General features: G+C 49.1%; 2 protein-coding genes across 13 annotated transcripts in view; one reads left to right on the forward strand and one right to left on the reverse strand.

Annotated features, from left to right (window-relative positions):
• RUFY3 (RUN and FYVE domain containing 3) overlaps positions 1-13,999 on the forward strand; it is a 52,554-nt gene extending 38,555 nt beyond the window's left edge. For 7 of the 12 annotated variants that reach the window (XM_063336792.1, XM_063336785.1, XM_063336786.1 and 4 more), the window contains 7 exons: positions 285-382; positions 3,499-3,618; positions 6,217-6,319; positions 8,050-8,129; positions 9,476-9,503; positions 10,268-10,342; positions 11,282-13,999. In XM_063336792.1, coding sequence (XP_063192862.1) covers positions 285-382; positions 3,499-3,618; positions 6,217-6,319; positions 8,050-8,129; positions 9,476-9,503; positions 10,268-10,342; positions 11,282-11,425 — 648 coding nt within the window. In that variant the 3' untranslated portion in view covers positions 11,426-13,999. Of the gene's footprint in view, positions 1-284; positions 383-1,050; positions 3,444-3,478; positions 6,320-8,049; positions 8,130-9,475; positions 9,504-10,267; positions 10,343-11,281 lie in introns of those variants that run through there. The other 5 variants (XR_010071347.1, XR_010071346.1, XM_063336793.1 and 2 more) reach the window with 5 other exon arrangements.
• Positions 14,000-14,131: 132 nt separating this feature from the next.
• On the reverse strand, positions 14,132-23,152 carry GRSF1 (G-rich RNA sequence binding factor 1). Its single transcript, XM_063336796.1, has 10 exons — positions 22,945-23,152; positions 22,431-22,575; positions 21,425-21,580; positions 20,941-21,081; positions 19,411-19,540; positions 17,096-17,256; positions 16,819-16,943; positions 16,028-16,163; positions 15,709-15,792; positions 14,132-14,264 (listed from the first exon to the last, which is right to left on the reverse strand). Exons 1-9 carry the CDS (start codon positions 23,119-23,121, stop codon positions 15,731-15,733), a joined length of 1,233 nt encoding a protein of 410 aa, XP_063192866.1. The 5' UTR covers positions 23,122-23,152; the 3' UTR covers positions 14,132-14,264; positions 15,709-15,730.
• Between the last annotated feature and the right edge of the window lie 911 nt (positions 23,153-24,063).

Here is a 24,063-nt window from a genome sequence, read left to right on the forward strand (position 1 = left end):
TCATTCTCTGCAAAACAGCCGAATTACATGAGCAGGCGCTGCATTCGTATGTATTGTACGGGAAGCTTCCTTGATGATGGTACTGCCTTTTTGTGGGGTCTGGGGGTATCCCGCACCTCTGGCAGGGTGTTTGTCCTTGCAATATTGACCTGGCATTTGCTTTCTGAGCACCTCCTCCTGCCTCTTTGGCTCCTGGCCCTTTCGCTTCGCGTGCCGCGTGATTTACCGTGGCTCATTTTGGTTTTACTGCTACTTCTAAAAACCCACGATGCTGCTTTTTGCAGAGTTCAGACATGGGAGTGAAACAGAAGAGTGAATTAAACAGCCGTTTGGAAGAAAAAACAAATCAGATGGCTGCCACTATCAAACAGCTTGAACAAAGGTAAAAAATGAAACTCTTACAATTATAAAGTCGTGTGTGTATTCTAGAGGTGTTCGTCTCCTGATGAACAGCCTTGTACTTTCTGAGGGAGATGAGCTTGGAAAAAATCCTCATGTGCAAGTAAATGGAGGAAGGCGAGGGGGCAGCCCGGCTGTTGCTGGGAGCCGATAAAGGCAGCCTGAAGGTATAATGTCTCTTTGGGCTGGGCCAAGTTGGGTCCTAATGGCCGAGTTGCTCTCAAGTTACCCTCACGAAATTAGGAGGGCCTCGGCGTATAAGTTGGGTCGATTTGAGGAGGAGCAGCGCTGCTTTTGCCCTTCTGTCTTGTTCTCGAAGCCAGGCTTTGCGGTGGTTTGGCCAAAAGTTCAGAAATTCAGTCTCTGCGAATTGCCTTCGCTGCCACGCTAGCTCCGAGAAAATCACCGCAGCTCTCACTGGCATGTCAGGGACTTATTTAATGAGTAGGTCAACGCCCTAAATTAACGCTCTTGTTTTAGGGTTTATATTCTGAATGATTCCTTATAAAAAAAGTAGTTTTGTTTGTGGAAAATTTGTGGTTCAACATGTGTTATGATGCCTGCTCAGCTAATTGATGTGCTCTTTTTCTCTCGCTGTTCTTATTTTTCCATACTGTTTTTCATCATCCCCATTCTGACTTACCGATACAGTGAAAAGGATTTGGTGAAACAGGCAAAAACCTTAAATAGTGCAGCAAACAAACTGATCCAGAAGCATCATTAGACGTTTTTATGTCTGATCACCTCACAGCTCTGACATCAGAACCCATTTATGAGGGGAGAACTTGAGAATTGCTAAAAGCAACTGTTAAAATGTTAATTGTCACCTAAAGTTGATTTGGAAATTGCTGAATTTTTAAAACCAGTGAGTTTTCCTTCAGAGATTGAGTCGGGTATAAAATTCCCTAACTTTGCCATTTAAACTGTGTTAAAGTACCGATGAGTTGGCCAATAAACACCCCAGGAAAGCGTAAGGAATGGCAGATATGTGGCTCTGTACATCCCGGTGATGCAAACCGCATACAGCAGCACAAGTCTTCAACGTTTGTGGATACTAGATGCGTTGGTCAAGCCAATGTCAGATTGGCCAGCTCCGGAAAGTCAACTAGTTTTGTGTTACCCTTTTTTGTGAAGTAGACAAAAAAAAAAAAAAAAAAAAATGCATCCCTGGAAGTTGTTGAAAGTAGTTGTGTGCGTACCCCAAGCCGTCCCCCATTTCACTTCTGTTCCGTGGGGTCAGCCCCGAGCCCAAGGCCCGGGGGCGCGACTCGGTAGCTCGTCACCGTCAAGACCAGCCCTCTTGTAACCGAGACCGCTTGCAACCAATTTGCCTTAGTGACTCGGTGGGAGGCTGGGGGAATTCCGACTAATCCTTATTCCTTTAAACTTCATGTGTGCAGAGTTAGTAGCTAGGTGTCTTAGAGTAACATGATAGAGTGGTAAGTTCAGTGGAAACCTCCTTATCTTTGCATTGCCTTCTACCTCTGCCATGAATCCCTCTAGACATCCGTTGCGGTTCTTCCCGACGGAAGGAAGCTGAGGAGAGAGGTGTTTTGGTAGGTCTCTCCGCTTCCTCGAAAGCGAAGTTACACGTTTTACTAAAAAAAAAAATCTGATCTTTATATTCTAGCATTTAAAAGAAACATAATAAAAAAAAAAAAAAAAAAAAACAACAAAATGTGCAGTGGTGGGGAGTGGAAACGGTAATTTGGTACTTGACTGTTCCTTGTCTGAGTAGTTAGTGGTTGAAAAGGAAGAGTTGCCTTTTACTATTACACTTCTTCCGTTTGCTTCCCAGTTTCTGTTGCTCAATACGAATGGAATTTGCTAATGGAAGAACAGCTAAAGCTTGGAAACGGCTCCGAATAAGAAAAGAAATCGCCAATTTAACACCCCAGTGCAAAACTTTTAAGTAACTGTAGCTTGGAGTATTAGAAACTAAAATCCTCTTCCCTGTGGCCACACGTGTCACCGTGGTGGCCAGACACAGCCTTTAGGTTATAAGTGCTCCTAGAGATTGATTTTTTTTTTTATTTTTTTTTTTTTTCCTTTCAAGAAGGTGACATTGGAGGGTTTTCTGGGTTGAATAAGGGGTTTTTTTGCTCTGGCGAGATGCCTGTAGAAATTCTTCGGTGCCAGTTCTCCCTTTGTGCTCCTTGGGGCAGCGGGTGGCAAACGTGACCGAAGGGCAGCTGGGGAAGGAACTTCTGCTGATTCTCACTGGGCGCGTTTCAGAGCCGGGGGGGCTCAGCCCGGTCCTCCCGTACCCCCGCTTAGCTCCTGCCATGGACTCCCGCACACAAGCAGCCTTGGAGAGACCCCTTTTAAACCTCTTTAAATGCCCAAGTCGCATGCTTGAGAGTAGCAACATAACCTTCAGTAACCTTTTACTAGAAACTCAGTTTAACAACCTGGGGGGGAAAAAAAAAATAATACTAAAAAGGCGGAAGCTTTCATCGAGGTATCGGAATAGCTAATTAGAACAGTTAACTCCCCCGCCCCTCCCCAGATTTCTGCTGTAGAAACAGGGGTCGGGCTGGCTTTGTTTGCTGTCCCAGTAACGCTAAAATAAGACAGAATTAAGATTCTGGCCGTTCGTGGTGTCAGGCCCGAAGCGGAAATGCTTTGGCGTGCTAATGCCTGGGCGCTTGAGGTGTCAGTCGGTGGAAGAGACCAGGAAAATGCACTAATTCCCAATATAGTAGCTAACCTATGTTGCAAGTTCCAGTTACATGTGCAAAGCTGAAATGTAACGTACATTAAAATCAAATTTGACTTAAAATTCTGTGTACTTGAGGTTTGCTTTGAATCTGGATACAAGTGATGTTTTATGTTTTTCATCTAATGGCTGTAAACTGTAGTAATAGAATAAAAACTATTGAAAATCAGAGCTTCTGCCTGGTTCACCTACATCTTGCTTTTCTTTAAAAGATTTTCCTCCTTTCCATTGTTCTTACCATTCCTTATTTTGGCTTTACCTTTTCACTGGGTGTTTTTTGTTTGGTTTGGTTTTTTTTTTTTTATTTGTTGCTTTAACTCGGTCTTCCTCCCCACCATGGCTTTTGTTTTTTATCACAAGTTCATGTGGCTCAAATCCAGATTGCGACAGGCAGAGAAGGACCGGCAGTTGGCCCAGCAGGACAACCGGCTCTTCAAGCAGGAGTTTGGGGACAAAATCAACAGCCTCCAGCTGGAAGTGGAAGAGCTCTCCAGGCAGCGGTGAAGACATCCTCTTTCTTCTCTATTTTCTGGGCTGTGCTTACCGTGTCTGGTAGAAGGCGGTAGGAGTTGGAGACAGAGAGAGACAAGTGGCATTTGAGGTGACAGGCAGGCAAATCTTTTAACACACCTGTCTTTAGAGTTACAACTGGAAAAATCGGATGGGAAGAAAATGCAAAAGAACTGCGTGGTCAGCAGAAACCACCAGCAAAAGTGCAAATCTTATGTGGCGGTGGAATATCAGAGGCAGGTTGCAGAAGGTCTCTTGGGTGGAAGTGAAATGTCAGGATGGTTTTTGGAACGCGGAAATGTCCGCAGGGGCCTTCTGCACCACGGTGAGACTTGTTGGGCAATGACCTTCTCTTTTGAAAGCCTACAGCGCTAGAGATGGGGGACAGAGATCACCACCAGCTGCAAATCTGGTTTGGGAGGCTGGGGAAAATCCTCGGTCTGCGCTGAGGTCGCGTTGCGGGTTATCCTGCTCTAGGGAATGGCGGAGAGCTGGATGAGCGCTTCCAAGCGCAGTCAGGTGTCTGACGGCAATGTAGACCTCTCCAATGTCTAGTGTTGCATCAGACTTTGCACTGTAATAGCATAATTGGGAATCTCAAGCTAACAGTAAAAGCAAACTGTGTGCTGCTCATTGACGGGGCTGCAGCGCTACGCCTTTGGTCTCAGTTTTGCTGGGAGGCAACCAAAAAGTTAGAAACCGAAGGTAGAGAACTTGGCGAGAGCTATCCTGTTTCCCCTTGCGGTGTCACCACTTTACCGGTATCAGGAAAACAGAGAAATCCTCTTAAAAGAGAAGAGCGTCTTCCCTTCCGCAGCTGTGACGCATCTTCTGGTTGTTGCAAGGTCACCGGGATGAATTGCGTGGAAGCGTTGCTGGCTGCATTTTTTTATTTTGTCCTCTCCTCCCCTGCTGGCACAGCGTTTTGTTTGCTTTTTTTTAAGAAGCTACAGAGGGTGCCCATGAAGCCAGCAAATGGTTTTTATCAGGAATTTGTAGGAGGTCCTGGACCTGAGCTTAGCTGTCGTCTTGGGTATAAACGGGGAATGCATTTTCTCTGTACGTGCTCCTTACACTGAGTCAGTTGAACTTGGCGTAGCTGCCTGGGGAGGAGATGTGCAAGCTGGTCTATTTTTGCATCAGTGGGACTCTTTCTGGTTCCTTCCTCGCTTTAAGCTAAATCAGGAGGACGGTATGAAAATGATGGAGCCTCCTTCACTGGGAGGCTGTGCTGCGTTATTTAACGGGGTTTCTAAAGCAGAGAGTTGCGGGAGGGTGCTGCACTGGGTGGTGATTCTTGAATTGTATTCCTTTAAGAGGAAACGGGACTTTCTGCGTTTGTGGTGGTGGTGTTTTTAAATCACGTTATAAACAAGAATTCCCTCGGGCGGTTTGTTTTTTTAAATGTCAAGGCGGGCGAGGATTCGTTTCTGGATCTGAGTCTCCAGCAGCTTTACTCACTTCAGTCAGGCTATGTAATTAATGAGGCTGTAGTTCATAATGAGTTATTTAAAAAACAGTTGGAGCGGTATGGAGGCTAACGAGGGTAATAATGGGTAACGTTGGTTTTTATAGCAATGAGGATTCTGAATATACAGTACTAGTCTTGCCACTGCTTCTGCCAGCAGATACGCAGTTTCTAGGCTTTGATTTTGGGGCAGGAGTTGTTCCCTACGGCAGCTCCCATATTTTATTTGTCAATTACTTACTGACTTCAGCAAACAGGGTCCCTGGCACTTCAGTCGCTGCTGGTCCACGTGCCCCAAGAGCTTTGTGGCGGTTGGGCGCAGGGCGGCTGCAGCCCTGGGGATGTGGAGCTTCCTGGTGGCCCAGCGCAAAGGGTCTGGGATCCACGGCTAGGTCTGGAGCGGTGCTGCTCTGCAGCCTGCTTGGGGCTGCGCCAGGGACCTCAGATGGGCTTCTTCCTCTGTCCTCCACCCGCTGGTGAGTTGTCCTGCGGAACGTGAATGTGCTGCGCTCAGCCGTGTCTTTGTTTTCAACCCGCTGGGCTCATCTCTCTTATCCCAGCCCAAGTCCCGACCTGCTGGTGTGCCGTTGCTCAACCAAGGGCGGAGCAGGTTCTCCTCCTGGAGAGGAGCCCTTGGTTGCTCCACCGGGACCGAGCCCCGCTTCCAGGCGAGATGTGAGAAGAATCACCCCAGCTCTCAGGGAGGAGCATCCCATCCGTGCCGTGTGGATGGCTTTGGGAAGCGGTCAGGGATGGTGGCTTTGGTTTCAGAGCAGTTGGCGTGCTGAAGAATGGCTTTTTGAACCGGGCACTGATGGACGGCTCTGTAATAAGATGAATAACTAAGTATTTGTAAGGATTTGCAGGCGGCGTCAACAGATTTATTCCCTGCAAAATTACGCTAGAACGAGATGAAGAACTTCTAGACTTTTCCATCCTGACGTAGTATGGCTTAACGCACTGCGAGGCACCTTTTATTCAAAGAGGCATTTTTCAGCTCTTGAGCTGGGGTTTAATTGCTTTGGTGTAAAGAGAAGGTTAAATAGTTCATTTGCTCTCCGTGTCGAGTGTTACGGAACCGTAGCCTTGACTCATAATTCCACAATATTTGGTATTCTAGGAGCCACCTGGAACTAGAGCTGAAGCGGGAAAGAGACAGATGGTCACACAGTCACCAGCGCAGCCAAGAAAACAAAAAAGGCACAAAGAATTGGCTAAGACAGGTAATGTGACTTTGATTCTTCTTGGCTTCTGTTGGAAATACGGTTTCACTGAACTCCTCTGCTTTTCCTGAGCTTTGTTAGGCAATAAATGCATTGGGTTAACGTGCCACCGCAAAATGCAACGTTTTTACACGCGCTAAATAGCCAGTTTATTGAGTTGAGCCTCGCAAAAATATTGCAAGCATTGCATTTTATTGCAGAACGCTGATTTCTTCTTCCAAGCTGGGACCTGACAAAATCTTGACAGTAATTGTGATTTTTTTTTTTTTTTTTTTTTTTTCCTTCACTAGTTAAATAAAACCAAGGGTAACGCAGCAGGAGAGGCGCTGTAAACATTACGTCTTACGAAAAGCAAACTTGCTTGGTTTTATTTCTTGTATCGTAATAAGGGATATCCTCCTGAAAGAGGTAAACAGTAAAACTAGGAAGACAAAAATATTTGTGGAGGGCGTTACAAATACCTTCCAGTGTTCTGGTAGTGCTGCGCATTAGTGCATTCGGTGGGTTTTCTAAAGTACAGTGTAGCGTTCATTTTGAGACTAAAACTCACAGTCCCCAGGTGGAACTCCTTTTTTAGCGGTAAATTTGCGTTTGAAAGTGAAAATCTGCTCTGCGGCTCTTTCTGTGAAGCGAAACAGGCTCTTTTGCTGGGAATTGGCAGCGAAACAGTTGTTTTGGAGAACCGAACCTGTAACCATGCGGGCTGTGCGGGGCTAGAGGTTGGTCTGCAATTCCCACGTGCTGCTGCCCTTGAGACCTGCCTGCGCTGGGCTCCCCTGGCTGCCTGAGCCGTTCCGGGTTTTTCTTTTTTAAAAGCAATATTACTCAAAATTGCAGTGAAGTTATTTACGCATCATGATCCTTTGATCAAAAAGCGATGCTTGCTGCGGCACAACAGCTGTAATTCAGTAGAAGGAATCGGAAACTACGTGTGGCGCAGTTGGCCAGTAAAAACGAAAAGAAGAAACCCCCTGAACTGGGTGGTCTGATGTTTAAAGTGAAGGTTGGCTACTCTCCGGAAGGCAGAAAAGCTGCTTTTTTATTTTAGCTGCTTAGCTGAGAGCCCGTGGCCGGGCTTGAGCCTGTGTGGGGTTACCCTGCTGTACTCAGTAGGTGAGCGCTGTGCCACGAGCGAGGAGCCCCCGCTAGGAATAAATGGGCCAACATGCAAAAAAGCCGTTTCAGAATGGCCGCTTTCTTTTTCTTTTTTTTTTTTTTTCTTTTTTTTTTTTTTCCACAAAACTTGTGTGCGGCGCTTGCTGCGGTGGAAGTTTGCGTTTGCAGACATGGAGGAGCCGCGCTGAGCCTGTAGTCCCGACGTGAGAGGTGGGGAGGGTTTCTTTCCTCTCCTGGATTTGTCTCGCGGATCAGTCTTTAAAAAGCCTGTTCGGCCTGTCTACCTTTTCACCCCCTGCTGTTAAAATAAACACTGGTGACGGTGAAGTTTCTTGTACCTCCTGGTAAAAGGAGACCGTCGGACGTGTTTAAGAGTCCACCCCTAAAACATGAAGCCAGCTCTTTGTTCACAGCAAAAGGCAGGCACGTGGAGCTGCTCGTAGGGAGCTCCCGTGGCGTTCATGCACCTTCACGTGTCCCAGCACAGCTCCGTGCCGAGGAGGGCGGAGCGCAATTCCCGAAGCATCGGCGTAAAATCTCCCTTGGCGGTGTGACGGGGCTGAAACCGGTGTCTCCGTATATTTAACTGACGGGTAACTGTTTCCTTTCGGCAGGATGGGAAGCTCAAAATCCAGGAAGAAAACGCTAAAGTGAAACAGCCCCAGAGAGAGGAGAACAGCGTCCTGCCCCACAAGTATGGAAGATGAGAAATCTCATTTTTGCCTTCTCCTTTCCTAAGTCCTGCTTCCCCTTCTTGGATTTCTTTGGGAAGTTTGGAATAGCGCGACTTCGCTTTCTAAGAAAGGTTTTTCAACCTAATGCCTTTTATTGAGGTCTTTGCTGCTTTTTCCTAGCTCTCAAAGGGAAGAAGGAGGTTCTACTGCTTGCCATAAGTATTTCTGCACCTGAAAAGCACTCTCTCTCTCCCATTTGCCTCTGAATTTGTTTCGGTATTCATCTGTTTAGTAATTTTTCTTACTTAATGAACCTTCGTAAGCCAAATGCTGCAGAGACCGGGACCTCTGGTACTCGTGTCCAAAGAAGGTATCTTTGTTGGTGAGGGGAAGGAGAAGGTTGGTGGATCAGGGGTGTTGGGCGCTAATAGTCGGTGGCTTCTGGACAAGAAGAGAAGCTGTTGGAGAAAGAGAACTTGAAATCGTATTTCAAGGAGATGGTTGTACAAAAATGTAGTTCAGGGGGCGTGTTTCTAAACTCAGTATTACAGAGGAGGATTCTGGGTGTAGGATTTGTTTAGTGTTTGAAAGCTAAGTTTCAAATCCGCTTTTAAATGCGAGAAGACGTTTTAAAAGCCACAGGGAACAGCTCTGTGATGAGGACTCTGCTGGGAGATGGAAAGAGCCTGTTGGAAGTACTCTGGATGTCAGCGAAGCAGCGCAGTGCTCTGACAGCGAGCCGAGCGCCAACATAAAGCTAATCAGAGAAGTACTGTCCTAAAAATAGCATAAGCCCAATTCAAATCTGCTTTACCAGATATTAAAAACCTTCCAGGCCTTAGAAGCTTTCTGCCCCCGTTTCATCTTGGGTGTTTAAGCGGCGTGAGCGTCAGGCTGCCCGTGTATCTGGAAGGCCTCAAAACACCTTATGGCCGAGTTCACAGACGTGTAGGGGACCAAAGGTTTTGCACTGATGTTGAAAGCTGGTTTTAAATTGTGTTGGTACCATCTAAACAGTCTTCCCTGTGTCCGTGCTCCCCTTCCTCGGCTCTTCCGAAGGCGCTGTGCGACTTTTTTTTTTTTTTTTTTTTGTTTCTCCTGCTCTTCCCGTTGAGGTGGGAGTGCTGCGTGTCTGAGCAGCACCAGCCACGTCCCCCCCGCCCCGCTCTCTGCCGAAGCTTATGGCCGCCTGCCCTCCCAGGCGAGCCGACTTGGCCGCGCGGTTTTGAAGCAACGAATCCAACACTCGGTGTGGGTAGGGTTTTACAAACAGGACGAGGGAATTCTCTGATAGTCCGTGTGTTTTTTCTCAAGTGACGCGGTGGCTGAAGCGCCGGCTCCACGTGACGGTGTTGTTCTCTTGCAGGTCACCGAGCGGCACGCAGGACGAGCAGGTTGGTGACTCTTTTCCTTGCATTGAAATACTGAAGGGCGAGGGTCCTGAGGGCGCTCCTGGGCTGCTGCAGCAGCTTCCCTGCCCGAATACCCTCAAGTTTGTCCTTCAGGTTGTGCCTTGGTGAGGGTTTGGCTGCAGCAGCCGTTGTTCCCTAGCGGAAGAGTGCTGCTTATCTCATTAGAAAGGCTTTCACTTGGCAGCGCTGTGCCTACGTGAGTTCACTTTGCCTCCTCAGCGCAACCACGCTGGTTTTTAGATGAATATTAACCCCTTTTCTTATTCCTTTGCCCCATGCCTTTGCTGGGTTGGTGTGTCTAAAAAGAGCAACGGAAGCGTAGTATAATAGAGCGTTTGTGAAAATGGTGGTGTTTAAGCTTCTTGGTCTGGGCTAGGGCTTTGCCAGTTGCTCTGTGGGGTAGAACAAAGGGGTGTTTTGATCTGTTGGTTTGTTTTGCTTTTTCCACGTATCTCAGATTGACCAGAAGCCATTCTTTCCCCCCCGGGTGCCTGGCAAAGCACAGCTAGACCCTTAACCTGTCAGTGGGATGCCGCGACAGTCGTGCGCTGTAGCCAGGGCGACTGTAGATCACCCTGCAAAGGCTCGGTGGCCCCGTGTGGCCGCACGGCGTGCTGTGGGCAGAGGGGGGTGGAGAAGACAACACCGGAACCCTTCCTCCCCGTTGTAAGAAGCAGACCAGCCACAGTGCTCTCGTACAGCTGCCGTGTAAAGCAGAGAATGTCTTGTTTCTCCTTGGGGTTTAGGAACAGCTGTCAGGACCGGGAAATGCCGAGATGTGCCAGCTCTGCCAGGAAGAAAGCAGCCGAAGTGCAAGAAAGGTAACTCCCAAGACTTGCGTTGCCTTCTCTGTCATCTGGTGAATGTGCGTCTCCTCTGACTTGCATTTTGGAATAGCACAGGTTTCCTACTGGTGACCTGGGACAAAGAAATGAGCCCTTTTCTGAAGTCCACCGTACCCTTACAGTAAACTTGTCAAACAGTGGTTGCCTGAGGGTTCCCTGCTCTGCTCTGTGTTCAGTGGTTTGGTTTTCCTTCCCCTTAGCAGCTTCTTCCCTTTTTAGCAAAGTGGTTTTTTTCTGGGATCAATCAGAAGTGAGAATAGGAGGTGTTGACACTTGTTTGTCATCTCTCCGCTTAGGGCGCCAGGCTTTTTTTCTCTTCTTATTATTATTTTTCATGTAAGCCCCCCTTGCTTTCCTCACTGCTTTACGCTCTGAGTCTAGAGGGATGACAAGAGGCTCAGGGATAAGGGCGTTCCGTGGGAGCGCTGCCTTCACCCAGATACGTTCCTCCACTGATGCGGAGGAGCAGTTGGGAAGGAGACAAGGCGCTGCTACAGCTGCTGCCAGTGCAGCAGGTGTCCTGGTCACACTGGTAGCCGGGGGGGAGGCATTGGGTTGTGTTTTCGCCTGGTTATGGCTAGAAAATACACGTGTGTGCCTCTTGTGACACACAGCTCCAGTAGAGCGAGTCAGTCAGACCTGGGATGGTTTGTTACTGGTAACTCTTACCTGCGTTACTACAAGCCGTCACCTACTCCCATTTGACCTAAGGAGCTTTGCTATAAACTGCTCCTGAGCGCAGGAGCCAACTTCTGGTTTTCGGAGGGGACAAGAGTGGAGTTTTGGAGCGTCTTTCTCTAGCCCGGTGGAGCATTTGGTTGAGGGAATGATAATGAGAGGAAAAACATAAGTGTCTTCGTGTTGTTTGTGTCTTGAGCGTCTCCTTAATTTCCCTGTCCTCCTCCTCTGTTCCAGAACATCTGCAAGAACTGTGGCGGCATCTTCTGCGAAGCCTGCTCGGCCAACGAGCTGCCCCTGCCGTCCAGCATTAACCCCCAGCGCGTCTGCAACCGCTGCCACGCGCAGCTCATCCAGCAGTACTCCTCCAGCCCCTTGTAGCGGACGCCGTGCAGGGAGAGCTCACCAACAAACGGTTGTGGCTGAGGATGGTTTGTGGAGTTGTTCAGGGGGAGCGTGAAGAGAAGACACTTGCCTGCGTTCTTTGGAGGCCAGATGGGAAGCAGCTTTGTGGTGTTTACAGTTTCTTGTGGCTTAGAACAGTCTGAGCCTTCCCTCTACAAAAACCTTGCCGGCTCTCGGCGCTGAGCTTGTGCTGGGGAGAGCGGCTTTGGGAATGTCCCCAAGGTGTCCCCACGCAGGGAGAACAGAGCGCCCTCGCCCCAAAATGAGCCCCGTGTGTGTGTGTGTCTGCCTGTGCAAGTCAGGAATGGTCGTGTCCTCAAATGTGTGGCGTGAAAGCTGCTGCTGCTAAGCAAAACCTCGCTGGAAGCACGACAGGAGGGTTTTTAATCCTCCTGTCTGGCTGCACTTGAAATCCCATTTCCCTTTCCCAGTTGCCTTTGACAATCCGGCTCAGCCATGATACGTCAGTGCCGGGTGTCCGGAGGCCAGGTGAGAGGGCCCAAAACACTTTTTGGCTTCATTCCTTGGTCTCAGCCCTCCGGCCCTGGGCTTGCTGTGCGAATCGGCGGGGGGAAATCTAACCAAGCTGTGAAAGTTCTGAAGTTCCCCTTCTACGTTTGAGGGGCTGGGGGGGCAGGGGGTGCCCGACGGGAGAACTGAGGACCTGCACTGATCTGGTGTGGGGGTGCCCCGAGGCATCTCGGGCCTTCCTCTCGGGAACCCTCACGGGGACTCGGTGACTGCGCAGCAGTGTCGAAAGCGACGGATGTCACCGCACCTCCCACCGCGGTGTGGGAACCGGAGGCATCGGATCCCCCGGCATTTAGATACCAAATCCTCGTGATGACACAGATTTAGGGCTGCTTCGCTCCACCTCTCCCCCTTGTCCACATCAAAAAAAAAAAAAAAAAAAAAAAAAAAAAAAAAAAAAAAAAAACCAACAACAAACAAGATTGTAATAAACCTGGCATTTCGCTTTGTTATTTGTTAGACCAAAAGGAAGGCGAGATGCAATGGGAATGCTTTTTGCCTACTAGAAATTCTAATTTGAAACACAGCGTAGAGAGGTTTCACACTTCACGCTAACGTCGTTCTTTGTCGTTGTTACCTCATGAAATTTTGTCCAAAAAGCGGTGGTTGGTGGCTTCCTCGTGAAGCACGGAGCACGTCAGGGTTGTGTCGGGACTGGTTTATACTGGAAGCCTGCTTCAGTCTGGAAGACCACAGAATGTTCTGTAGTCCTTAGGAAACCGGTGTATTTCTGTGTGACAAATGCATTTGGGTTTGTACAAATTTTATTAGGGGTTAGCGGTTTAATTCCTCAGGGGGGATTTTCTGTTCATTAAGCGTGGCTGGAACCTTGTTAAAAAGTGTGTCAGAGCTGAGGTAATTTCCGCGGTCGGTGCTAGTTTGTACCAGGAATTTTTCTTTCCTAGTTCCCCCCAGGCCTCGGCGTGTTCAGCCACCCAAGTTCTCCGGCCCCTCTTGGTGCCCTTGGAGCCAGAGCGCTTCCCAGGGGGGCAACTTCACATGGATTTTCTTTTTCTGCTCTTTTTTTCCACCCCTTATGAGCGTTACTCGATCCGTTTCTTTGCTGCTGTCCCGTAAAGCGGATGAGTAGTCGTAAACAGTCTTGAAATAGAAGGAAGCCTAGAACTCAAGTGTGGGCCCGCTGCTCTGCGGGGGGGAGACACCAGAGGTGAATGGAGACAGAGAATTTAGTGTGAATGGTTTTGTGTACAGACTGTACGCATTTACGAGATTACGAATTCCTGCACCCAAACCCAGCGTGACTCACGCCCCGAGCAGAAAGTGAGACCCAAACCATGTCCATGTTCGAGGACTAAACTGGAAACCCGGCACTTGCCGTAAATACTGTTAACGGTGGTGTGTCCAGCACGTTGCAGCTCCGGAGGGACGGTTTGTGACTGTCCCGACAGCAGCGGCTGCCGCTCCGCTTGCTCCAAGCGGAGGCTGTGACTGTTGTTCCCGGGGAAAAGTGGGACGGCTGTTGCGCAGCGCCACGGGGTCTGGACAGACGCGCAGGAGGCAGCTGAAGGCCCTTCAGAACCCGGCTCTGCAGCTGCGAGGGCAAGGTCGGAGCGAGACGCTGCCAGCTTGGTGTCAGCACCCACCCCTTTCCGGGCATCTGGGGCTCCGGGAATGGCTCTGCCTGGAAGGACGGGATGTTGTATGGGGCGTTATGCCCCGTGATGCTGCAAACGTTCACAGCACACTTGCTCAGGCTCTGCTTGCAACGCTGGGTGGGGGCTGACGGTGGCTGTTTGGGTGGATGGGGGGGGAGCAGAGGGCGGTTTTTCTGATGTTGATTTTGTTCCATGTAATAATAAAAACTTGATCACCCGTATCCTGCCTCCCGCGTGCTTTTTCCATTCCACACTGCTTTGGCTCTGTGTATGAAGGGATTTCAAAACCAGTAATGGGTGACAGATACCGATGGAGATGGGGAAGCACAGGGTAGGAGGGATGAGGTACTGGCGCCTGCGGAGGCGCGTACGAGGACGTTAACGTGCTCTGGTTGTGTTAATTGCAAATACTGGTGTTTTATTAATGCTTTGGACACCCTTGTGCAGTCGGAGACTCCGACTGCTCCATCCCGCAGCACTTCCCGTGCCTCCAGGACAGCTGCAGCTGCTTTTGCAACAGACAAGCTGTCCAAAGTATCTCAACACAATTTATTACATGCTTTTACACAATGCTAGAACTAAATTTTATACAGCTTATCCTTGTTATGGAGCAGAGACACTCGGGCTCGATCTTTACGCTCATACCCACGGAATGTGTTCACTTTGGCCTGAAAACAAAGGAAGAGGAAAAAGAAAAAAATCACTCCTTGCCTGCAGATTATTGCTTCATTTTTTTCACATGCACCACTGCATTTTGTTCCAAATTATCGTCTCCCATAATAGAATACCAAAATTCGGCAATACTAAAAGATCTCACCGAAAAAAAGGGTGAGATGACATGAGCAGCTCCACCAGGTGACACATTTCCGTGGGTGGCTGCAGCTCACACTCGCGCGCACACACACACACGGTGGGGGGGGGGGGCGGCAGGAGGTTAATTCTGCTGGGGCCAGAAACTGTTGTGGATGTTCGTGTTCTCTTGAATCTGCCCCAAGAGCTTATCCCGGGCCTAGACTGGAAATCCAGAGATGGGGATGCTGGGCGGGTGCCTGGGGGGTGCCATCCCTCCCTGCAGCAGCCGTGGGGGCCAGGACCTCAGGGAGCAGTGACCATGGTCCCCCGCTTCCAAAAGGCAATTCATGGAAGAGCTACAACTTGGCCAGGGCTGTTTATAAAGGTCACGGGAAACTTTTTTCGTGGTACAAACATTCTGCCTCACGGCTGGGGCAGCCAGGGGCCGGGGGGGGGCTGCTGTGTGGTTTCCGTAAGGAGCGCGACCTGATGGCGTGAGAGCAGCAAGAACTGCCACATCACCCTGCGCCCGCCTCCCTCCTGCTCACACCCAACGCAGCCCACAATTTTTACCTTGTAAATGGCAAGGAGAGACACACGGTTTCTGTGCAAGTAACAAATAAAATAACAAAAAAAAAAAACCCAGACCCAGAAACTGTCCCGGCACAGGAAACCTTCCCCCTCCTTGTTACCATTGTGGCAAACATTACAAGCTGTTTGCACTGAAAACAGGGTGACTATCACACTTTACCATGACAGCGGATGGATTAAAATAAAAAAAACACACCCAACTAAAAAAAAAAAGTTACCAGGAGACTGTTACTTTGTCAAACTCCACTGTCTGTACTGGTAAGTAAGAGTCACCACCACCCCACCCCCCCCCCCAGCCTAAAGACCAGTTACTGTCAATCCATGGTTGGGGAAAATGTTCAGCCACATTTCCTCTTCCGTGCCAGGGATACAACCCCAGCAGCACCCTTATTCACACACTTGCGGAGTTTTAAGGGGAGGAGGAGAAGACAGAAGCTCTCCCGCAGCCCCAGCTGGGCAGGGCGAGCTGCTGGGCAGTCCCAGGGCAGCGCAGCCCCCGCTGCCACCGCGGGAAGGAGCTGCTGCCCCTTGGCCGCAGGATTTCTATCCTGCGGAACCCCGATTCGCGGGCCGGGGCGTCCAGGCTCACTGCCTGACCTCGGATGAGCCCCTTCAGCCACTCCAAATGTTAGCATTTAAGCCAGCTGAAATCCAAAGTATCAGAAATAGTAACCCTGAGGCATACGTTGCTAAAAATGGAACAGGACCAACAGAGAAGGATGCACTTACCAAATCTGAGCCCGTGCCACTGTCATGAGCAGTCTTGTTTTGCCTTCGGATGTTTGTTCAGGAATAATTCAATGGCACTGCACTCTGGGGAACAATTTGAGAGAGGCCGCCTGGGTTCGCCGATTGTACGTGCTATATTTCTTTTTTTTTTTCCACAAATCAAATACCACATTACAGGGTAATTTGGAAATGTACATTTAAAACGATCCTTTTACACAGGATGTTAACGGCAGCTTGACAAGCTGTGCCAAACTGCCCAAGGAGCGGAGTCCTGGGGTTGTTAAGACACACACACCCCCCCCACCTCCTCTTTACTTACGCAGCTGTGACCCCTCCTTAGCCATCGCGGCGACCGCGTCCTCTTGGCTCTTGAAATGCACATCCGCTTCTCCTGTGGCCTCTCCCTGGGAGTCGTATTCCACCATGATCTTTGTGGGCTTCAGCGGCGCAAAAAACTAAAAAGAAGTGTGTGGGGGGGAGAGTTTGGTGAGAAAGAGACAACAGAACAGTAATGCACCCTATTCCCCAGAAACTTGATGTTTTTACTCATAAAGCCTGTCCAGCTGCGGGGAGCTCGAGTAGCCAGCACCCCCCCCTCCCCTCTTCTCCGCCTGGGTGGAGCCGAGGGACCCGTGTCACCTGTCCCACTCTCTGTGAGCTCCCAGCAGAGTCATTCTTGACACGAACAAAAAATCCTCTCACGGCACAAATATTCTGTACATGTCAAAGTCATTACGTGCAGGTACGCTCGCTCTGTGACGCTGTATACTATTAAAATAAATTAAAATTGGTATCAAAAAGATCCTGAAAATAATTTCTTAACAACCGGCTTCTCTGAAATCTAGCCAAGATGACAATCGGCTACTCGGGTCAAAGTGACGATGGTAAGAGAGCCCAGCAAGCTTTCATCCATTCTCATTTACGGAGGTGAGCGTATCGCCGTTGTGCCAGGGCTTCCCTGGGACCCTCGGCAAGCTCACGTTTCCAAACACATTCAGCCTGAAGCCTAACACAGACACAGATAAATTAAAAATCTGAAGTCACTCCGGCTGTAACAACTAATCGAGGGTTTGCACTGGCGATTTCATTCACATTTTTAGTGTTACTCACATTTATTATGTCTTGGGCACTAGCCTGGCTCGGAAAACCCCTGACGTGGACAAAGTGCAGCAGTGATGAGGCGTTCGCGGATTCTAAAACGGGCCTGGAGCTTTCTGTTCCTTCCCCGCACAGTTCTGTGGAACGGAGGGAAAAACCCCATCATTAATGCTCACAAGTCTCACCTCCCTCGCGTGAAAGCTGTACGCGCGCGGGGTCACGCTCACAGCAGACGACGAGAGCAAAACGAAGTGGCCTCAAAGAAGACGCACGATAGGGAGGGACTCACTATTTTCTCCTTCAGCATCGGAGCCTCCTGTGCTGCTCAATCCCCTTTCTTCAGGAATGAACTCCTGTTCTCTTCTCACTCTGGAGTAGGTCACCATCTGCTTGTCATAAGGCATGTGCCTTTGCATTTGATGCTTTCTACTTACGTACACTTCTATATACCTAGAATTACAAGGAAAAAGATTGCGTGGCACCCCCTGCACCTCCGCAAAGAACTCAAGGTTTTGAGACAGTACCATTACGTCAGGATGTTTTGCTACCTCAGCTCTGCTCAGGTGCCAGGTGTGAGAGCCACGGGACGGCGGGCAACGGTTCTGAAGAATTAATTAATTTAAATTGCGCAGTTAGGTTTAATGAAAGCCCTTTTCAACTTGCAGTGACAGCTGCTCTCCTCTATAAACTCGCACATTGTGAGACAGAAGACCAGTCCGCTCCAGACAATCTTTAGTTTACAGCCTTATACACAGTTATCGTAGAAGATATCAAACACTTACAAGCCAAAAGTCTGTTCTGTCGCAGAAATAGAGATTTATTTCCTCTGAAAAAATGTTTTCTAGTTCTTTGGGTAGCATGCATCCCTTTTGAGCAGCCCCGAGGCCGTTTTCCCCTCATTGCATCTCTGCAAATTGCACTATTCCCAGCCCTACAAACCCCTAATTAAAAACCCCCGGCCCCTAAGCACATTACTGGAACTGGCAGACACACGAGATGCACAGGGTCCTATTAAATACTTCAGTGGAGCCCTAAGATTTTATTAAGATTTTAAGATACGGCTATGAAATTGATGCGATAAAATGTACCGGGGTGCGTGTGAAAGTCGTGGGTATAATACATCAATATGTAATGCAACATTAAGGGACTCCGGCAAGATCCTGCTTAGACTGGAGAGAAAAAGAAAACAACCCCCCCTTATTTGCAGGTTTAGTCAAATTATAGCACCTTATGTTACTATCTGGCCACCCTGTCACTCAGAGCTGCCTGCGCTCATCTTTCAGAGAGCTGGCAACAGCACCAGCTGGGCCTCCCACAAATTCCACCAGCAGTGGTGAATTAGGCAATTTCCACAGCACTGAAGGAATAACGTGAGAATAATAATAATAATGAAGAATCTACAGGAAGGGGAGTAACCCCGCACACAGGCTGCCGGAGCTCCCGGCTCAGCCCCCACGAGCCCACGCTCAGCACTGGGCACAGCTGACAGGCATTTCTGCATAAAACTGACAGCCCAGGACAAACGAACGAGAGCAAAGGGACGTCAGGTTTGGAAACCACTCTGTTTCTTGGCTGACCACACAGAAACGGAGGTACATCAGCCGGGGTAGGTGAGCCAGATCAGCCCTTGTTTGATTGTGATGAAGAAAACGTTAACGGCAGACTGAGAATTAATTAATCTCCAATGAGGGTAGGGAAGTGTGTCAGTTAATTATTGGGCACACCTACAGAGCAGCTGTTTTCTGATAATATGGGCGGGGGGACAAGCACAAGGAAGTGCAGACTAGGAAGGGGAAATCAGGAAAGAGAAGAAAGAAAGGAAGTAGGTGCTGTGTAGAAGAGGTAAGGGTTGTGGAGGTCTTCTGCTGCTTGGTATTCAGAAAGGGAACTCAGTGGGTGCTTAAAGAAAAATCAGAAATCTCAGCAGGTTAAAAGCAATCTTTGTGGGTTTTTTTTTTTTTTTCCTTCCCTGAGTGCAGCTCAGGATTCTGGGGAAAAAGCGGTATATGGTTCTGCTTGAAAAAGAGAGGCTCTTGTGAGGGAAGTATGTGGCACGGGGCCCTGGAAGAAAATAGGTAAAAATGGATTCTTGAGGAAGAAGAGCCCAGACGGAGTTGGTGACCAAAAACTGCACGGTGTGGGCCAGCAGTCAGCGTGGGGAATGGATTCAAGCCAGAGGTGAGTGGCAGTTGTGCTTCACACAACGTATTGTCCAAGGGGATTGACAAAATCGTGGAAATCACTAGGGAACCTGGTGGAAATGCTGCAATGTCTGTAGGAGGCGCTGGATCCCCATGCGCTTGTGTAATGTTTCGGTTACAGACTATTTCAAGGGGTGCTATTAAAAAAAGAAACACGTTAAGCCATTAACAGTCTAACGCGGCTATGAGAAATATTTAGCTGTGATTTCTACTGAAATTTGAATCTAAAGTCTGAGCTCTAGGTTTTAAGGGTAGCAAAGGCAGAAGCTTTCTTTGTAATGTGAGTATGGGATAGTCGTGTAGAAGATGAGCTGTTTCACCTGGTAAGAAGCAAGCTGGGAGGCACACAGCATGCTTCAGACCGTGCTCTTCTACCCTTTGTGAACCCTGGTGAAGTACCTACCTATTTCCCATATATTCCCGGTGTCGTAACAGGGCTTTAGCTGCCATTTCAGGAGCGGCAAACTGAACAAAAGCTTCTCCCGTTTTTCGTTCTCCCCGGTAGACGAAAGCTATGTCAGTGACTTTCAAACCTATAGAAGGGTTGGGGAGAAAAAGGCATTTATGTTGTCAGGAACTTGTGCCATAGCTCTGAGAGTCATCTTTTTCCTTTCTCTTCTGGTTTTGGACCAACTAATGAGGCAGTTAAATAGTTCTGAAACAACTGCTCCTGCTGGCCTACATACCTTTTTTTTAAAACTTTCTTTTAAACTCCAATTTGCTGGATTTGTTGAAGTTAGTTTTCACAGAAGGCTTAATTGCCAATAACAAATCCAGCTGAGGCTTCAAGTGACTATGAAAACAACAAGGAAATCCAAGTTCTAGACAACAAGGCCGGAGCACAGATGTTCTTGAAATTTTCTCTCATTATGATGGTAATTTATTCCCCATCTCTTCAAAACCCAGTTGAAATTCACCAAACTTCAATGCCTGTTCTGCTATCTTCCTGGGGAGCCTGTACTGCACTGAACAGCTCTATCTGACATGATACAGAGCGTCCACTAGGTTGAGCTCCTACACTTTTTTTTTTTCCAGGAATGCCTTTTCGCATACCTCTTTGTGCCTTGTTACTTTCTCAAAGGGTGTCTCCAAGCTCCTAAAAAAAAAAAACGGAAATCCTTGTTCCATAGTGCTGCCCTCGTCACCTTGTTGTGATAACTCTGCTAGTAGAAGCCTTCAAATGTATTGAACTACTGGTTATCAACTGAAAACTATTATTGGTGGCCTTTGCTTTTGTTATGATGGTGGTTACCGTGAGTCTTAGCGCTACAGGGCTCTGTCTGCATGCCTGCCTGGAGTGGAAGAAGCGGGGGGGAAGAAATGGTTCTGGTTTAGTCTACAACATCAGCTTTACCTAAGGATATGTCAATTTATTCTGCAAAACCTAGAAAGGCTTTTCCTAATGAATGCAACACTCGCTCTGCTGAGAACTGTGCAGTTAACTTTTCAAAACCACTAACAAGCCAGTGGAAAAAAAAAAATCGCTGTTAACAGTGGTATATGCAATCTGTTGTGATTATACATCTGTGTATGCTCATGCTGCGTTTTCTTGTCATTTAACTACTGTACAGGTGTTTTTCCCCCTCTTAACTTTGCCAGACTACGCGCTGGTAGCAATCCAACTGCAGACAATAGGATCTAGGTTCTTCCTATCTTTCCTTCCCCCACCTCCCTAGGAGCGCTCCAAGTACTGATCCTAGGTCAGACCTGCAGAAACTCAAAGGTGCCAGAAAACCTTGCAGACAAACCCTTGCTCAGAAAGCTTTAGTTACTTCTAGCTGCAGGGGGACGACAACTCTTCATGGTGTTTCAGGTGTTCGGGGCTGCACGCGCTTTTTGCTTTCTCTCACTTAGAGGAACAACAGCCCAGGTAAGCACCAACTCGAAGAAGTAAGCGCAGCATAACCAAACAGCACAGGCTAGGCTGAGTTACCTGAGAAAAAAGCTGCAATATCATCCTCAGTGGAGCTGAACGGAAGGCCTCTGAGTAGCACAACTCCATCGTTCATGGCTTGTGACTCATCCCGCAGACTTCGGAGCAAGCCCTCCACGTCGCTATCGTGTACTTCAAAAACTGCAAGGAACACAGGTACAAAACACGTTTTAACCGCATGGTACTCCGAAGGTGGCACTCTGCATGCATTCTTCGGGGCAGCTTTTTCTCTCCTGCAAAACTTCCCGTTTCTTCCCCCACCCCATACTCTCTGGTCCCGCAATGGTGCCCCTCACTACACAAACCCCTTTGCTTTTCCAGTCCAGCCTAAGAAGTTTTGGCTTAATGGTGCCTTGTTGGCTAATTCGCTGCTCTGTTCCACATCCTGCCCTTCTTCCCACCAGCCCGCTTTATTCTCCAAGCAGTTCTTATTCACTTTATCGTGAGTTTTCTTCCACTGTAACTTCTGTCATTTCAAACCCACCTTTCACGTAGCGTGGGCCCATATACCTCAGGTGCTTTTCCAAGGCTCTCTGGACATCCGCTTTTGACTCTAGCTCGATCAAGGCATCCCCTCTGCGTCTCCCATCCCTGTTTAAGAGGAAGTGTATGCCGTTCTCACCATTTCGAATTCTACAGCCTAGAAATCAAGGAACACACGATACAGAAACATACGCAACTGCATCAAACACAGGGGTCTTCTGATTGCAGATGAAAACTGAATATTTTGCGCAGAGCTATCCGCCTCAGCAGTGTAAAATACTGTCTTGAAACAAAGAATAGGAAACTCCTATTTCTAACCTGAACTCTAACAAATACTTATCACAGTTAAGAAACTGATTTGGCATCCACATCTGGATAACATACATCCTCATTTTGTTGGTAAATTTCATTGTTTCTGAGTTACTTGAAATTGAAATAAAATGCTACAGTCTTTTGGTCTCTACAGCTATGCTCTGCCTGCTATATGTTCCCTTCCCCTAGGACTTCAAACTGACTTAATTTAATTTTGACAGGTTATTAAACCATTTAAAGTCTACTGTGCAAGGATCCATCATAGTATTACAGTACAGAGCCATCAGCCCTGCAAAGGTACGCCTAGGCCTATTAATTAGGATCAGAAAGCAACACTGAAGTTCAAACTAGTAAGTAAAAAGCATTACAGTTTGTTTAAAAGAGGGGACCTGGGGGGGCAAAAGCCAACTATAATGGCCTTCACTTCAAATTGGACTGCCTTTACTGGGGAGACACAGGCTAAGAAGGGAAAGACTTGCTCAATTAAATATAAAATGCCATGAGTTTCTAGTCATTGTCTAGCAGTCTGGAAGCTGATTATGTGAATAATTGCAAATAATTTCGCATTAATACTAAAAACATCATCTTTCTCTGGCTCGTGATCTTTACATTCTCTTTCTGCTAACTAATCATTAACCACTGGGTGCCATAAAACCACACCGAACAGTTAACGCGGGAAAATTAAGGCCCCATACTATCAAAGAAGGTGAGCACGTCCTCCTCGGTGCAGGAGAAGGGGAACCCTTGCGCCCTGATGAGAAAGACGTTGTCACTTTCTGCCTTGGCGGACTCGGGTTCCTGCTCGGAGAGGTGACCTTCCTGGGACGGAGCATCTGTAACCTGCAAATCGGCAAGAAATTTAAAAAAAAGAAAAAAAAAAAAAGCCAACTCAAGAACTGGAAGCACGCGGCTTTCGGTAGTGTACTCGGCTACGCTCGGCTTTTTGGGGAGGAGCGTGGCAACGGGCTCCTGTGGGGTGGGCAAGGAGCGGGTTGGTTGTGGCCGGTCCGTAGAGCTGCCTCCCCGCTGGTGGGGGGGAGTAAAGGCCCCTCCGGACCCGTCCCGAGGCGGCGGGGTCCCCCGCGTCCTCCCCGCTGCCTCCCTGGCTGCGGGGTCCTCCGTGTCGCCCCTCGCTCCCTCCCTGGCGGCGAGGTCCCCCGTGTCCCCCCCGGCCGCCGCCATTTTAGGCCCGTTGGAGCGGGCCCCTACCTGGCTGTATGTGCGGACGGCAGCGCAGAGCGCAGCGGGAGCCCGCGGCGGGCCCGGCCGCGGCCCGAGGGCGGCGGCGGCGCTGAGGAGGCTGCGGGCGGGCGGCGGGCGCAGCCAGAGCAGCGGGCGGCAGCCCAGCAGCAGGGCGGCCAGGCCGCGGCGCGCTGCGGCGGCCATGAGCGACGGGCGGGGGCTGTGGGGCGCTCCGCCTCCCCTTCCCAGCAGCCGCCGGTGGGGCCGGGCGGAGGTGGGGAAAGTCCTTCCCCGGGAAGGGGCGCCTGGGTCGGCCGGTGCTCACCCCTGCGTCCCGGCCGTGCCGGCTTATGGAATCAAAGAATGGTTTGGGTGGGAAGGGACCTTAAAGCCCACCCAGTGCCACCCCCTGCCCTGGGCAGGGACACCTCCCACCAGCCCAGGCTGCTCCAAGCCCCGTCCGACCTGGCCTTGAACCCCTCCAGGGATGGGGCAGCCACAGCTTCTCTGGGCAACCTGGGCCACGGGCTCACCACCCTCACAGCAAAGGATTTCCTCCTAATTATCTCATCTCAATCTCCCCTCTTTCAGGTTAAAGCTGTTCCCCCTCGTCCCATGGCTCCCCTCCCTGCTCCAGAGTCCCTCCCCAGCTTTCCTGGAGCCCCTTGAGGGACGGGAAGGGGCTGGAAGGTCTCCCCCGAGCCTTCTCTTCTCCAGGCTGAACCCCCCCAGCTCTCTCAGCCTGTCCTCACAGCAGAGGGGCTCCAGCCCTCCCAGCTTCTCCGTGGCCTTCAAGATGCCCGTTTAGAGTTTCTATCACCACTAACATTCCGATATTATTTTTTTGTAACAAACAAAACAGAAAAAAAAAACCCCAAATATATTTGCAATGTCAAGATTTAAGTCAGGCTTAAGCACAACAACCCTTTTACACCCCTTCCCTGTAGACTCTTTTAAAGGGAGATTATTTTCTCCCCCTCGCTCCCATCCTAGCTTGACAGTCTTGGAGGCGGCACTGGCTGAACCTGTTTGCGAGGAACGTAATGCCTTTCAGACAATCTGGAAAAACAGTCCTGCTCGTATTGCTGCGTCTAAGAGGGACAGGGAAGAAAGAGCCGGCCGCGGCTTCTTGTAAGTGGTCACGCT

This window comes from Chroicocephalus ridibundus, chromosome 5 (genome assembly GCF_963924245.1).
Source record: "Chroicocephalus ridibundus chromosome 5, bChrRid1.1, whole genome shotgun sequence".
NCBI classification, from domain to species: domain Eukaryota; kingdom Metazoa; phylum Chordata; class Aves; order Charadriiformes; family Laridae; genus Chroicocephalus; species Chroicocephalus ridibundus.